This window comes from Heterocephalus glaber, unplaced genomic scaffold (assembly GCF_053883595.1).
Source record: "Heterocephalus glaber isolate CG9 unplaced genomic scaffold, H.glaber_assembly_v1.0 deba00001428, whole genome shotgun sequence".
NCBI lineage: Eukaryota > Metazoa > Chordata > Mammalia > Rodentia > Bathyergidae > Heterocephalus > Heterocephalus glaber.
In genome coordinates, this window is record NW_028258293.1 from 25,211,957 (window position 1) to 25,225,771 (window position 13,815).

General features: G+C 31.8%; 1 protein-coding gene across 1 annotated transcript; it reads right to left on the minus strand.

Annotated features, from left to right (window-relative positions):
• Positions 1–790: 790 nt before the first annotated feature.
• On the minus strand, positions 791–1,806 carry LOC101716116 (olfactory receptor 51L1). Its single transcript, XM_004863349.2, has one exon. The coding sequence runs from the start codon at positions 1,742–1,744 to the stop codon at positions 791–793; it is 954 nt and encodes a 317-aa protein (XP_004863406.1). The 5' UTR covers positions 1,745–1,806.
• Between the last annotated feature and the right edge of the window lie 12,009 nt (positions 1,807–13,815).

Below are 13,815 nucleotides of genomic sequence, written 5' to 3' on the forward strand. Positions count from 1 at the left end.
AACAAAACAAATTACAAATAAACTATGAACTGAGTGAAGTAACAGCATGCATAAGAATAACCATTTTGCAGACTCATAAATTCTTTTCAGACAGCTCCTTTCTATTTTATTAATCATTACAGGGTTCAAAACGTCAATCAATATCAAATATATGGTCATAAATTCATCATCATCTTTGGAATTTTAATGGGTCAATTTAAGCACCATCAGAAATCAAGTATCATGTGAGATTTTGGTTTCTTTATGCTACTAGCCATTCATCGATACTTTGCTGTCAGAGTTAGACCCTTCAATTTAGCATTAGAACTGATATAATTTTTATTCAACATATATACCAAAAACATTAAAATTGGGTTTCTATTGCCATTTCTTCTTATTCCTACCAATCACAATGCGCGGTTACAGTTTCAATCATTTATTTAAGCCTTCCGCCTGTCTTTTCCACCTTAATCCTCCCTATTTTCATCTGTAGTATTGGATATTGAAGTAAAAACTTCCCAATGAGTTACATTCCCCAGCCCCTTTTATCTTTTATTTTTTATAAATGTTTCATTAAGTCACTAAATTACCCAGGCTGGGTTTTAACTTGTGATTCTACTTCTTCAACCTCCCAGGGTGCTGGGACTGTAGGCATGTACCATTACTCACAGCTCAATTCCCAATAAAAGGGAAAAACCTGAACATTTTTTTCACATTTGAACTCATGGTGCTTGGTACACTATTTAGCAGATAGAAGATCCTGAATAACATTGTCTTTTCAGTGATTGCATCTTCTAATACAGAAAAAATCTCATTCCCCAGCAGCAACGCGTTGCACCCAAAATCTCTTGCGCAGGGCAGCTTGGATCTGCCTGGATTTCAGGCTGTAGACCAGAGGGTTCAGCAGTGGTGTCATGAGGAGGTAGGCATTGCTCATGGTGGTATATAGAACTGGGGAGGTCTCCTGGGTATAACGATGCAGTACTGCAAGGCTGATGAAGGGCAGGTAGAACACAAGCACTGTGCACAGGTGACAGGCACAGGTTTGCAGTGATTTCCAGTTTCCGTCTTTGATCCCCAGTTTCATAACAGTACCCAGGATCTTCACGTAGGAGATGAGGATAAAGATAACATCCACTGCAAATGTGCAGAGTACACATACCAGTCCGTAGACACTGCTGAAAGTAACATCCCCACAGGCCAGGTTCAACATATCAGGGTAGTAGCAATAGGAGTGTGAGAGAATATTAGTCCCACAGAAATAAAAGGCCTTGAGAAAAAAAGGCAGTGGGGCCAGTAGAGTGGCACCTCGTATGAGGGCAGCCCCACTAAGGCAGCCAACAGTGCAGTGGGTCAGGATCCTGGTGTAGTTAAGTGGAGAACAAATGGCAACCAAGCGGTCAAAAGCCATGGCCACCAGGACACCTGACTCTACTGAAGACAGGGTGTGGATGAAGAACATTTGGGTCAGGCAGGCATTAAGGCCAATACGGTGGACATCAAACCAGAAGATGGCCAAGACACTTGGCATTGTTGACAATGAAAGGCCAAGGTCAGTGAGTGCTAGCATGGCCAGAAAATAGAACTGGGGCTCATGAAGATTTTGTTCCACACTAACTAGAATGAGAAGAAGAGCATTACCCCCTAGAGCCATCAGGTATAAGAGACAGAAGGGGATGGAGACCCACATATGTGCAGCCTCCAGACCAGGAATACCAATAAAGGAAAAAGTGGGCCAAGGAGAAGTGTCATTGAGAGCCAACATGGTGATATCCAGGTAAAACGGCAACCCAGGATGCTTGAAAACTGCAAAAAAGAAATTATGTGTCAGGGAGGTCTAAAGCCAAATTAGAAGAAGCTTGTTCATACATGGAGTTATAAAACTGAGACATGAAGAATTCAAAACTGAATACCAAATTTTGTTGGTGAGGATGTAGAAAAACAAGAATTCTTCTACTTTGCCAATGGTATGCAAAAATGTGCAGCTTTTTTGGAAAACATTTTGGCAATTTCCTTTATAGTGCATAAATATAGATTTATCATACAGTTACTATTATGTAGCAACTCCATTAGAAAGAATTTACCTAAAAGAAATAAAAACATATGCTCACATGTATATTCTTACAAAATAATTCCAAAAGCTTTATTAATGATAGAAAAAAAACTGGGAAGAAACAAAATAATTTAATAGATAAATGAACTATGATCTATGTATTTAATTTTAAAAAGGAGAGAGATATAACAACATGCTAGATCAGTGACATGCTATGTGAAAGAAGACATTAGAAAAGCAAAAGTCATAGTGATAAGAGGTTGGTCAGAAGGCTAGTAAGGAGTGTGAAGAGACAGCTAACAAATGGACTTGAATAGACTTTTAGGAAAGTACATATGTTTCATACCATAATTGGTGTGATGATTCTATGGCTTTATATGTTTTAAAAATAACATCAAATTTTACGCTTAAAATTTAAAATTTTTTGTAATAGGGATTTCAATTCTCTTGCCGCCGTCTCTCACAGGTTTATACCACCGTGTCCAGGTAAAATTAATATGTTTTATTGTGTGTAAGTAAAAACCCAATAAAACTGACCAAAAATAAATAGTTGTCTGTCTCATGACTTCTTAATAATACTGTCTTCAGTCATCAAAGTATATGTTTTCTGGACATCTTCTTTCATTCCTCCTTTTCAACTTATTCATAAAGAAAATGCCACTCAAGTTTGTAACAGTCAAGTTCTTCAGTTATATTATTGGTGAGTCAATCGTCCAGTTAATGCTTATTTCACCTTTTTTCATACTGTGGTTATGATGAACACAGGCTCAAGAACAAGACTGCCAGGTTTTGAATTATTACCCTAAACATTACTAACAGTCCATTTTTTATTAAATCCTATCTCTGTGCCTTCTTCTCTATGTTAAAACTGGGAATGCTAATCTTATACTCCCTAGGGTTGTAAAAAGGAATAACTAAGAATAAACACTATCTAAGTAGCGGTCATTTTTAATCTTACCACTATTCTCTACTGTAATCATTGGTGCTTTACCATAAACTCTGATCATTTCTCTTCTGAAATCTCTCAAGTATTTCTCAATGAATGTCTTGTTCATATATTTTGGAGATCTCTGTAATTATAAGTTCATGTCTTTATACCTTTGATTGACCCAATTACTCTGACTAGATCATTTAATCTTCCCTGTGTCTTTCAAATATAGTGTGTTTCTGTTCAATCTTTAATTAACCTTTAATTAACCACAGATAATATTTATTCTTGAGAGTATGCCCTGACCATCAAACACAGAATTAAACTTTATTCTGAATATTTCTGGATACATCTATGTCATTGCACTCATAAGTTTTGGAATTTGTATTATCTTTCTTCCCTATCATATAAAGTACATGTACTTGAAATCTTATCTGTTTTTGTTTTTCTCAGATTTTTTTTTAAAGAACAGGTATTACGGCAAATGATTTTTATATAAATGCATAATTGACTTAATGATTGAAGTAAACTACTTGACTTCACTGAATCCCAATTTTCTTTTACATAATAATTTATAATAATGGCACTATATTTAAGAATTTCTCTGAGGTCAAATTCTGTAAGATGATAGAACAAAAACAGCGCATAGAAACTTGCCTAAAACTTAATCAATGAGTGTTTGCTTCTGAGCTTTCATATAGTCAATTCAACAGAAATCTATGCATAAATGAAATGATAGCATGATAAAATAAAATCCCATGTTTATTTCACTATAAAAGAAAACTAATCATAGTAAATATAAAAATACTTCTGTAAAACAATAAAATCCCATAGTTTGTGTTGCTCAACACTACATATTAAGACTGTATGTAATTTTTTATTAAAATTTTTTCATAAGCTAATCAGATATGCAATAAATTGTTCATATGAATGAGTTTATATATACATATATATGTTTCTCTAATTCCTTTAAAGTACTATTTGTATCTTTGAAAGCAGTGTAAAAATGTAAGGTGATGTATTTTACCAAGTTCTAGTGACTAAGAGTATCTTAAATTTTGTTGGATAAAAGAACAGGAATAAACAGAGAAAGCAAAAAAAAGAAATTATCTGAGATACAGAGAGAAATAAGAGAAGAAAGGAAGGAAGGAAAAGGGAAAGAAATTTTATGAAAAAAGAATTAAAGAACAGTAGGTGCCTGGTTTGTCTTGTATTCCAGGGGTGAATTTGGTACATAATTACTGGCACCTAGTACTTGAATTTGTATAAGCAACCAGACTAAATATTATTCATATTGTATATGACGTAAATCTAAATCATATATCAATACTGAATGCATAGTATTTGAAAGTAAATGAATGTTGATGCTTCCTCCTCAAATTCTAATCAGAATATTATAGCTATTTTTGTCCAGATTTTTTTAGAGTGCCCTTGATGGAAGTAAGTTAACTTTGCAAATGCATATTGTATCTTCATGTTTGCAAATTATATTCATAAGTTACCAGCTTGAGCACTCCAGGGAAGGCTATCGAAACAAAATCATAGTCATAAAATTTTTAAAATATGGAATTAAAAATTCAACTTTTTATACAGTGTACATATATGATTAACAGATAATCTTTAAATACATTGTTGATGAATCCAAGAAATATTACTTAGAAAACACAGAAAAAATTAACCAATAATTTAACTTTAAAATCATTTTACTGCTTAAGCACAGTATTTAAAATACAATATAATCTTCAAATCACACATATCCTAACTCAGCAGTACTATTCACTTGTGTTAATCTCTTTAAACTGGGAAACTAGTTTCTAGTTCATTAATTTTTAAATTTAAATTTTACTTTTAGTTATTTTCACATCAGTTTTCTTCAATGGAATTTCTTAAGGTTTAGATGATATTTGATCTTACTTATCTCTGAAATATTTCACTCACTGCTCAATGAAGGGCCTTTCTCTTTCAGAAGAATCTGTTTTCAGATTGTCCTTCCCTGTAAATCACAACTCCCCAGGTCCATGTGAAGGCGAGGATTACTTCTTGGTTTGACAGTAATCACACACCTACAGGAGAAGTCTCCTAGGTACTTCAAGAGCTCTACCGAAATTTAGAAAGCCTTAGGGATTCCCAACTATTCTAGCCAAAAATCTTAAATTTACTTTCTGCCCTAGGGATGTGAGAAAAAAAGGGAACATATCTTAGACTTTATTTGTTCTGGAGTGTTTCTCTGTACTGGAGAGAAAAACAACTATCATTTTATCTGTTACTGTGGGTCTGATCCATTTTTACTTTATTAAATTAAAATATAATAGGAGCTATGCCAAGATAAGACCAACTGTTTTCAGTTATTTGGTAAATCAGGTAATTTTAAACGTTTTTATTACAAATATGTACTTGCATGTTGTCAACACTTCAAATATATAAAACCATTTTATATAATTTTTTTTAATGCCAGGCCATCTGTAAGTAAAATAAAGAAGCTGTGTCTCTCTAAACTTAAAAATTACATTAACCTAATTTGGTACATTAATCTAATTTAGCACATGTTACTAGACTATTATTCTATACTTTGTTTTTTCCTCTAAAGAATTTATCAAAGACATTTTCTCATAGCAGTACAAAAATAGCCCTCTGAGTTTTAAAAAGTTGCTTTATAGTAAATAGCTAGTAGAATAAGAATGTAATATAAATAATTAAATATCCCTTTAGTGATTTTTTGGAGTGATCATATTTTGTATACTTGCCAGTGTACTTCTATAGAAAAAGGTCAAGTTAATGTGTTGAACGAAAGTATATTTATTTTCATATTTCATTGGGGACAAACATCCTTTCAAAAATGTTGAATAAATTTGTATCCACAAAGGTGTAAGATTGTCTGTTTTCCTTTCACACCTGCTGAACTCTAAAATGTTCTAATGTTAGAATAAACATGTGCATTGGTGGTCATTTAATTTGTATTATATTTATTATCAGTTATGATGATAATTTTTGAAAATAAGTTGTTGGGCATGTCTACACTTTACTTTATAATTTTCCAAGCCAGACATCTTAAAGGATTAAAACTGGTATTTTTTGGAGTAGTTCTAATTCAGGTGTACTTTTATATTGCAAAATACAGACAAAGTAACTTTTTTTAGAAACTATGATTTAATGTAGGCATTTGATTGAAAAACATTATTAAATCCAACTTTATATACAGAGTACGCCTCAAAATTATTTCTTCTCTTTATGTCTTTGACCTAATTCTACCTCTAACATGACAAAATATTTTGCTTCTAAGAGTATTTTGGAGAATAATAGTGAAACTCATCTTTTTTTCAATGATCAGGTTTTTTTGTTTTGTTTGGTTTGGTTTGGTACAGGGGATAGAACTCAGGTCCTTGCACTTGCAAGGCAGGTGGCAGAAGAACTGAGCTAAATCCCCAGCCCGTCAATGATCATTTTTGAAGTATAATGAAACATAGTAAATCTAACCATTTTAAGGTGGACTATTCTGTGAATTTTCACATCTATGCCTTCACATAAACATCACTAAAATAACGATGTAGACATTTTAATCACTCCAAAAATCTCTGTGCATCTAGGAAGCAATTCCTTCCTCCATTATTTCTAGTTCTTTGGAACAATTTTTCTGATTTCTGATCCCAAAGATTTATCTTTCAAAGAAGGTCATACTAATATAGTCATATATTTATATTGTTAAATAAGTATATGCTCTTGAGATTCATCTATATGGTTGCCTAGATAACATTTGATATTTCTTACTTGACATTTAATCTAACTACTGTTATGAACTTATCCATTCATGGTTCAAAGAATGTACGGGTTGAGTTTTGTAAATTCAAAATATAGGCCAAACACTGAAGTAATAGGTATATATGTGGCAATGCTCTTATTTTAATTGGTTGAATATCTGTGAGTGGAATTTCAATGTAAAATAAGATTTTATATTTTTTATTATCCACATATAAATATGAACATTGCTCCAGATTCTTTTCTGAGACCTGGTATTTTCCCAATAATATCTGTTAGAGACATAGAGATATGTCATGGTTTTAATTTTCATCTATTAAATGAGTGATCCTGTTGAAATTTTTCATATCATATTTTCTCAGTATGTCTTCTTTGGTAAAGTAACTGTTAAACAGTTCAGTTGTTTTTATAGTGTTATTTTTATTTTCTTATTCCTGAGTTGTGAGAACTCATTATATATTCTAGATCAAGGTCTTTCTGCAAATAGTCCTGAGAAAATATTTCATTACAGTCTGTGAATTATCCTTTATTTTCTTAATTGTCATCATTCAAAAAGCAATTTCAATTTGGGAAAGCAAAATTTGTTATTTTCTTCTTCTCTCAGGAATATGATTTTTGTGTCACACCTAAGGAAACATTTCCTAATTCAAAGTAACAATTGTCTTCCATAGTTTTCTATAGGTCATAGTTTTAGGTTTCATATCCATGTGTGTGATTTCTTTTTAATTATTGCAATGAAACCATTTATATCAAATTATATTGACATTTTTTAAAACATCGACTAGCCACATGTAAGACAGATTTTGAAATATTTATATTTTATCTGTAGAGCTGTTATGTAACTAGTATCATATCATTTTAATTATAGCAATATAAATTATTTTTCAAATCAGCAAAGATATTTTAGGTCTCTTCATATTACTTGTATTATATGGATATTCAACCTTTGAAAATATAACATCTGTACTATTAAAGTTAAATTTCTTTCAACTGATACATAAAACAACATTGTAGATATTAATAGGGTACAATAAGGTGTTTCAATGTATGTATAAAGTTTAAATCCAGTTAAATATATCTCTCTCCTCAGATACATATCCTTTATGTATTTGTGAAACATTTAAAGACCTTTGTTCTTTTTTAAAAATATGAACTACATTTTCATCTACAGTCATCCTACTGTGCAATGGCACATACGAATTCTTTCTAATTTAGTACCCATTGACCAACTTTTCTCCTATTCTCTCCAGACTCTTGTAACTACCATTTTATCCTCAATTTCTATGAGATCAACTTTTTAAATGTATTTTTTATATTTAATGTACCATTTTCATCTACCTGATGCCTTCAATATTTTCTTTTTTTCTATTTAATTATTAGAATTCCTCTGAATCAGACACTAAAGATAATTTTCTTATTATTTGCTCTTTTTCTGAACCACAGCAATGCACAAAATTTAACAACAGACTTGAAGTTACATTTGCTCCAGAAGTCATTCCTGAGTGTGAAAAAAGATCATATGTACAAATTCTCTACTTGATTAATCTTTTCTCCCTTTTGCAGCACTGGATTTAATGCATCATCACAGGAAACTTTGGAGGATACCCTCTATTAGATCTTCCCTAACACCAGTGCTTTTCTAAAATTCTCTGTTCCTTTGCAGATATAAATATATGTCACCTTCAAAGTATCATTCCACTTATGTTTTCCATCAGTTTTTTTCAACTGAAGTCTCTACCAATATAAAAACTGGTAAATAAAGATTTGGGAGTACTAGATAATATTTACACATACTCTTCAAATTCTTCTGTAAAATGATAACTAATCAAACTATCAACTATTCTATTCTACCTGTATAATTAAGATTTATTGTGGAAGCTTGTCTATGAAAGACAATATTTCTTCCTTTTTATTCTTTTTTTTTTTTGGTACTGGGAATCGAATTCAGGTCCTTGCGCTTGCAAGTCAGGTGCCAGAACCACTGAGCTAAATCCCCGGCCCTTTCCTTTTTATTCTTAAGTAACCTCAAATAGACAAATCTTATCATATGGAAAGTCTCTCAAAGCGTCCAATGTTTCCTACATTTATGTTATTTGAAAATGTACCCTATAAATTAGAGTTATACTGTACTATTAGTAAGATACGCGAGTCTGTCACATAGTGGATACACACAGAGATTGAGACAAACCAGTGAGTGTTTGGTTAATACATGAGCAATGAATTTGTTCTTGCACTTTCCATATTGGTTCTCTACCATAATTGTTGGCTATCTGAATCACAGATTCAACACATATTTAACTCTTCTAAGATGGAACTTTTGGAGAAGAGTTTCTCTTACACAAGACTCTCCTGGTAAAAAGAGAAAATACTGAGGCAAATTTCCAGAAGGCTGGTAGGAGGTCATTCAAAGTAAAATATATCCTTTAAGGTTGGGGTATTGTGGAGAACTTCTGATGTTAGTCCTTCGGACAGTCTCAGTAACAGGCTTCTTAGGAGTGTATCTGCCCACTACACATGAAATAGTTCTTTTATACCCACTGAAATTATTTGTGACAACTAAGAGAAAGACAGAGTAATTCTATTAATAAATAAAATATTCACCAATGGGAAGATTTCTAATCCACTTGAGTATGAAAAGGTTAATTTAAAAAGTGTTCTTTTCTAATAAATCATAAATAAAGTCAACATTTGGGAGCTCAATGAAAAGAAATTAGGGCTTGAACACAATAGGAGATTTACTCTAGTATTACAGTTATTGTGAACAATAAGACAGTGAACTACAAGTTACAGGTTTTGGACCAAGTTTTGGAAAGTAAATATAAATGAATTCAAAAAGTATTGCTTGTACAAAAGAGAACACTATGTCTTAATAGTGTTTCAGAAGAAAACTATCAAGTTAGAATATTTATAGAGTTTTGGGATCTGAGCTCAAGTTATCTAAGATATCTCTTTGAAAATGGGATCTTAAAGGCAGTAGTTAAAATGTATGACATAAAAGTTTATTCTTGATGGAAATGGGGTAACATAAGAAAAGCAGTTCTGTCAAATAAATTATTGTATGGTAGGTGAACTAAGTACTATGTGAACAATTATCAGTTTTTTTAAATAATTTTAAATTTTCCAGATAATCATGCTGATTAAGTAAATTTCTTAGCAATAATTAAATATTTGAATACGATATTTATATATCTATCTCTCTGTGTAATAATTTCTTTGAATAAATAAGAAAATTGACACAAATAACCTTGGTTTACATTCCAGATACAATCCGTCTATGGGCATCTGCTGCTATCAGTTGTATTGACCATTGCATGAATAGGAATGGGACAAATTATTGCATTTAGTGAAGCTGAATTTGGGTGTTGTGTGTTGTTTGATTCAAGTCTGAATTATATATAATTTTTATTTATCCTTAAAACCTCAAATATGTTATTTTTATGAATTTTGTAATGCTACGTAATATAGGCATTGCTCACTGTGTCTTAAATACAGATGCGGTATTGATATACAATTATTAATACATATTTTCTAGGAAAGGGATATTGATTATTTTTAAGCAATGAACTATTTATTTAATGTCTTTTCTGTACTAGGCTTTGATATATCTTATCAAAGTGATAAGTAATTCTCAAGTAAGTAAATATCAAGTTATCAAGTAATTTCAAATGAAAAACACCCATTCCTGGATCATTTGTGAAGTACTTTTATAAATCAATGACTTTACCCTTCAAATCAAGAAGAGAAGAAGGCTTCCCAGGAGACCGTATTATCAAGAGAGAGCTGCTTGAATAACAAGGAAGCTCAAATCAGGTCACAGGCTTTCTCGACTTTGCACAAGAAGGCAAGAGTGTACTTTGTGGTACTTTAGCAAAGCTCTGCCTTGAAATGTCAGGTGAGGGAGAAAACCTGGCTTACCTATATCTGGAACAGGACTAACATCAAAGAACTCTGCATAAATCAGTGAGTACAGAAACTTTGTTTCATTTTACAGGAAGTCATAGGGGCTTACCGGATGCTTCTTTCTGTGAGTCAGTCCATCCTTGTTTGCTTTTCTCGTGGACTTGGGCAAGCAGTATGAGCCAAATAAGGAAGGGAGGGAGCCTAACATATTCCTTCACTGGAGAAACACAGAACCGTTCTTGCCAATTCAAACATGACCATAATGTTTGGCCTCCTTCCTGAGCATAAATATTTGGGAGACCAAGGAGTATAGATTCTAAAAATGTTTAAATAAATAAATAAATATGGGAAAATATAAAGAAATAAATAAAATACTTAAAAACCTACGAATAAGGAAGAGGCATGAGAATCCTGGCACTAGTCCCTTAATCATGAAAGGGAAGGTGATTTGGTTTAAGCAGAATGTGCTCTGACCAGAGAGAGAAACATGTTGCCAGACAACATTTGCTATCCTTACAGCAAAGCTCAATATTTAAAAATAATCCTAATGGAACTCCTGAGGCTAATAGCTATATTTTGAAGATAGGGTATGCAATTATATTAATCCTTTCTTATTTCTTCTGAAAGTCTCATCCAAATCAACATAGATTGACATTTTGAACAATTGAATAACCTGCCAAGTGAAAGTAGAAACCAGTAGAAAGAGTACCTGTGATTCTCACCCTAAATACCAGGGCAATGAAGAAATTTTAATGAAAAAAAATCTATTGTTGTTTTCCTCTAGGACTTTTCTCCTGACCAAAGATTAGACTAATGTGTGATTTGAATAAGACCAGCTAGGAAATACTCAGGCCACTCCAGCTAGGGTCTGTGTACCCTAAGCAAAGAATTAAATTTTGACTGCATATCTCCACAAGGCCTGATAATGGTAGCCCTGACATTAATGACTGTGGATAGGTGAAATATTGGGATGAATAATATATACAACATTTGTACAGTTTAGCATTTGTGAGGATAACTGCATATAGATATGAATAATTATGTACTTATCTATTCAGTTTTTAAAATGTAGGATGTGATAACCGGTGGATAAGAAAAAAATATGTACTATACTCTCTGTGGGAGGAGACCCAGTGTATTTACAGCAGGTTTTATCTGAATACATGAGTTGGATAACACAGAGCATGAAAATGGTCTTATGTCCCACACACTGTACATTATCCTGGAATATTTGGCAGACTTCTCACTTCTACATTAAAAGCAGCTAACTGTACCAGATTAAATCTTTGCTAAGATAATAAACATAATTTATGTCAGGCAGATAGAGAAAAATAATATTTATTTAATGTGTGAGTGAACAGATGATATTTATATTGAATTAAATCAATATAATTGGTATTATATATTTTTACTCAGAAGTACTAATTAATATATATATGCAATGTTTTAAAGTACATTTGTAAACTATCACTAAATATTATTAATTTACATTACAATTATTTAGTCCTCCAATAAAAATACAGTACATGGATGTAATTTTTAAAGGAGTTTTAGACAATCTATCCAGTATTTAATATCTTCTAATTGTACAGAAAACATTTTATATGTTTAACAAAAAATACATAGTTACACTCAACAATAAATAAACTCTATGGTAAAAGTTCATATAAAACTCCATGTATCACAAAATAATTTTTAAAAGTATAACAAAAAATTTTAAAGAATTAACTGAAAACTATATCCAAAATACCATTTTGCATACTGATAATGATGATTAACATCATTACATTAAACAAAACAAAAGTATAATATAAAATTGAGAAAAATTCCTATACGTTTAATTTTAATTTATGTGCTCATGACGTGCAAAAAATACAGAATATTAAAACCTGTCTGTAACCTGTCTTTTATGTGTCATTATAAAGCAAGTTAATAAGAAACATGCTGATCATGATCTTCTATTGTAACTACAATTATTGGTATGAATTTGGATGAACTTTACAGTAATCCTCTTTTACCTTTACAGGATACATTCTAGGAACCACAGACAGTAAAGAATCCCATACATACTTTTTTTTCATATACAGAAATAGCTGCAATCAATTAAATATGTTTTCTTCCCATTTTAATTAAGCACTTACCAGGCATTTTGGTCTGACCTTTTGCAGTTTTATGAGTAAGAGCAAAATAGCATGGATTTATTATTTCCTTTTTCACAATTTCATACATAGGTTTGTTTTTTGTATAGATCTTAGGAAATTCCACCTACTATTTTTTAAATGTCCAGATGAAATACAAACTTTTCAACATTTCAATTAAAAGAAATACTTGTACTTTCCCTTTAGCATATTAAAATTGCCAACATTGCCCTTCTTGAATGAGTGTTGTTAGAAAGTAAAATAATTACATGAGCATAGCAGTGTTAAGCCACAAAATTGGACCTGATAACTCAGATAATGACTAAATTACTAATGGGCAGGTGTGTAACATTAAATATTTTGAACTAAAAGGTCATTAATATTTTGGGAGGGAACAAAGCAGAATAGCGCGGGATGCAAAGCTACTACAAATGACAAGTAATACAAAATTTAAGAATTGTTTTTTCTAGAATGATTCATTGAATATGTGTAGGCCACAGTTGGCCATGAAAAACTGAAACTGGGGAAGTAAAATTATGGATAAGTGAGGTCACAATATTTAGGTTAGGTTTTCCATTTTCAATATTACTACTTCAGTAAAATGACAGGAAAATTAAACATTAAGGCTTAAAATTTTTCAATTGCTATCAAGAGGCTACAACGTGTGGAGACACTGATGAAGAAACTCTTGTTACTTAGTCTAGAAGCACAGACACTGTATACTAGAAAACAGTAGTTACTCTCATCTTGAAAACCTATCATTGTGAGTTTAAAATGGAAAAGAAGAGAAAGAAAAAATATGAGAAAAGGAAAAAATGGAAACAAAGCTCTTGAAAATAGGGAAGGGTGGGGGTGGAAGGGAGGGAAGGGGGATGAGAAAAAACACAAGAACTAAGATATATCATGTACAGGTTCAAATTCCCAATGATGAATATGATCATAATGTATACCTAAAATGTACCAATACAGTTAATTTACAAAAATAAAATGGGAAACATGATGTGTAGTCAAATGAAAGCTCAAATGAAATATGAACAACTGTTTTTGAAATAATAGATTCTATT

Coding starts and splice junctions, on each gene's coding strand:
- LOC101716116 (XM_004863349.2), bottom strand. CDS start 1,744: ATGTTGGCTCTCAATGACACTTCTCCTTGGCCCACTTTTTCCTTTATT.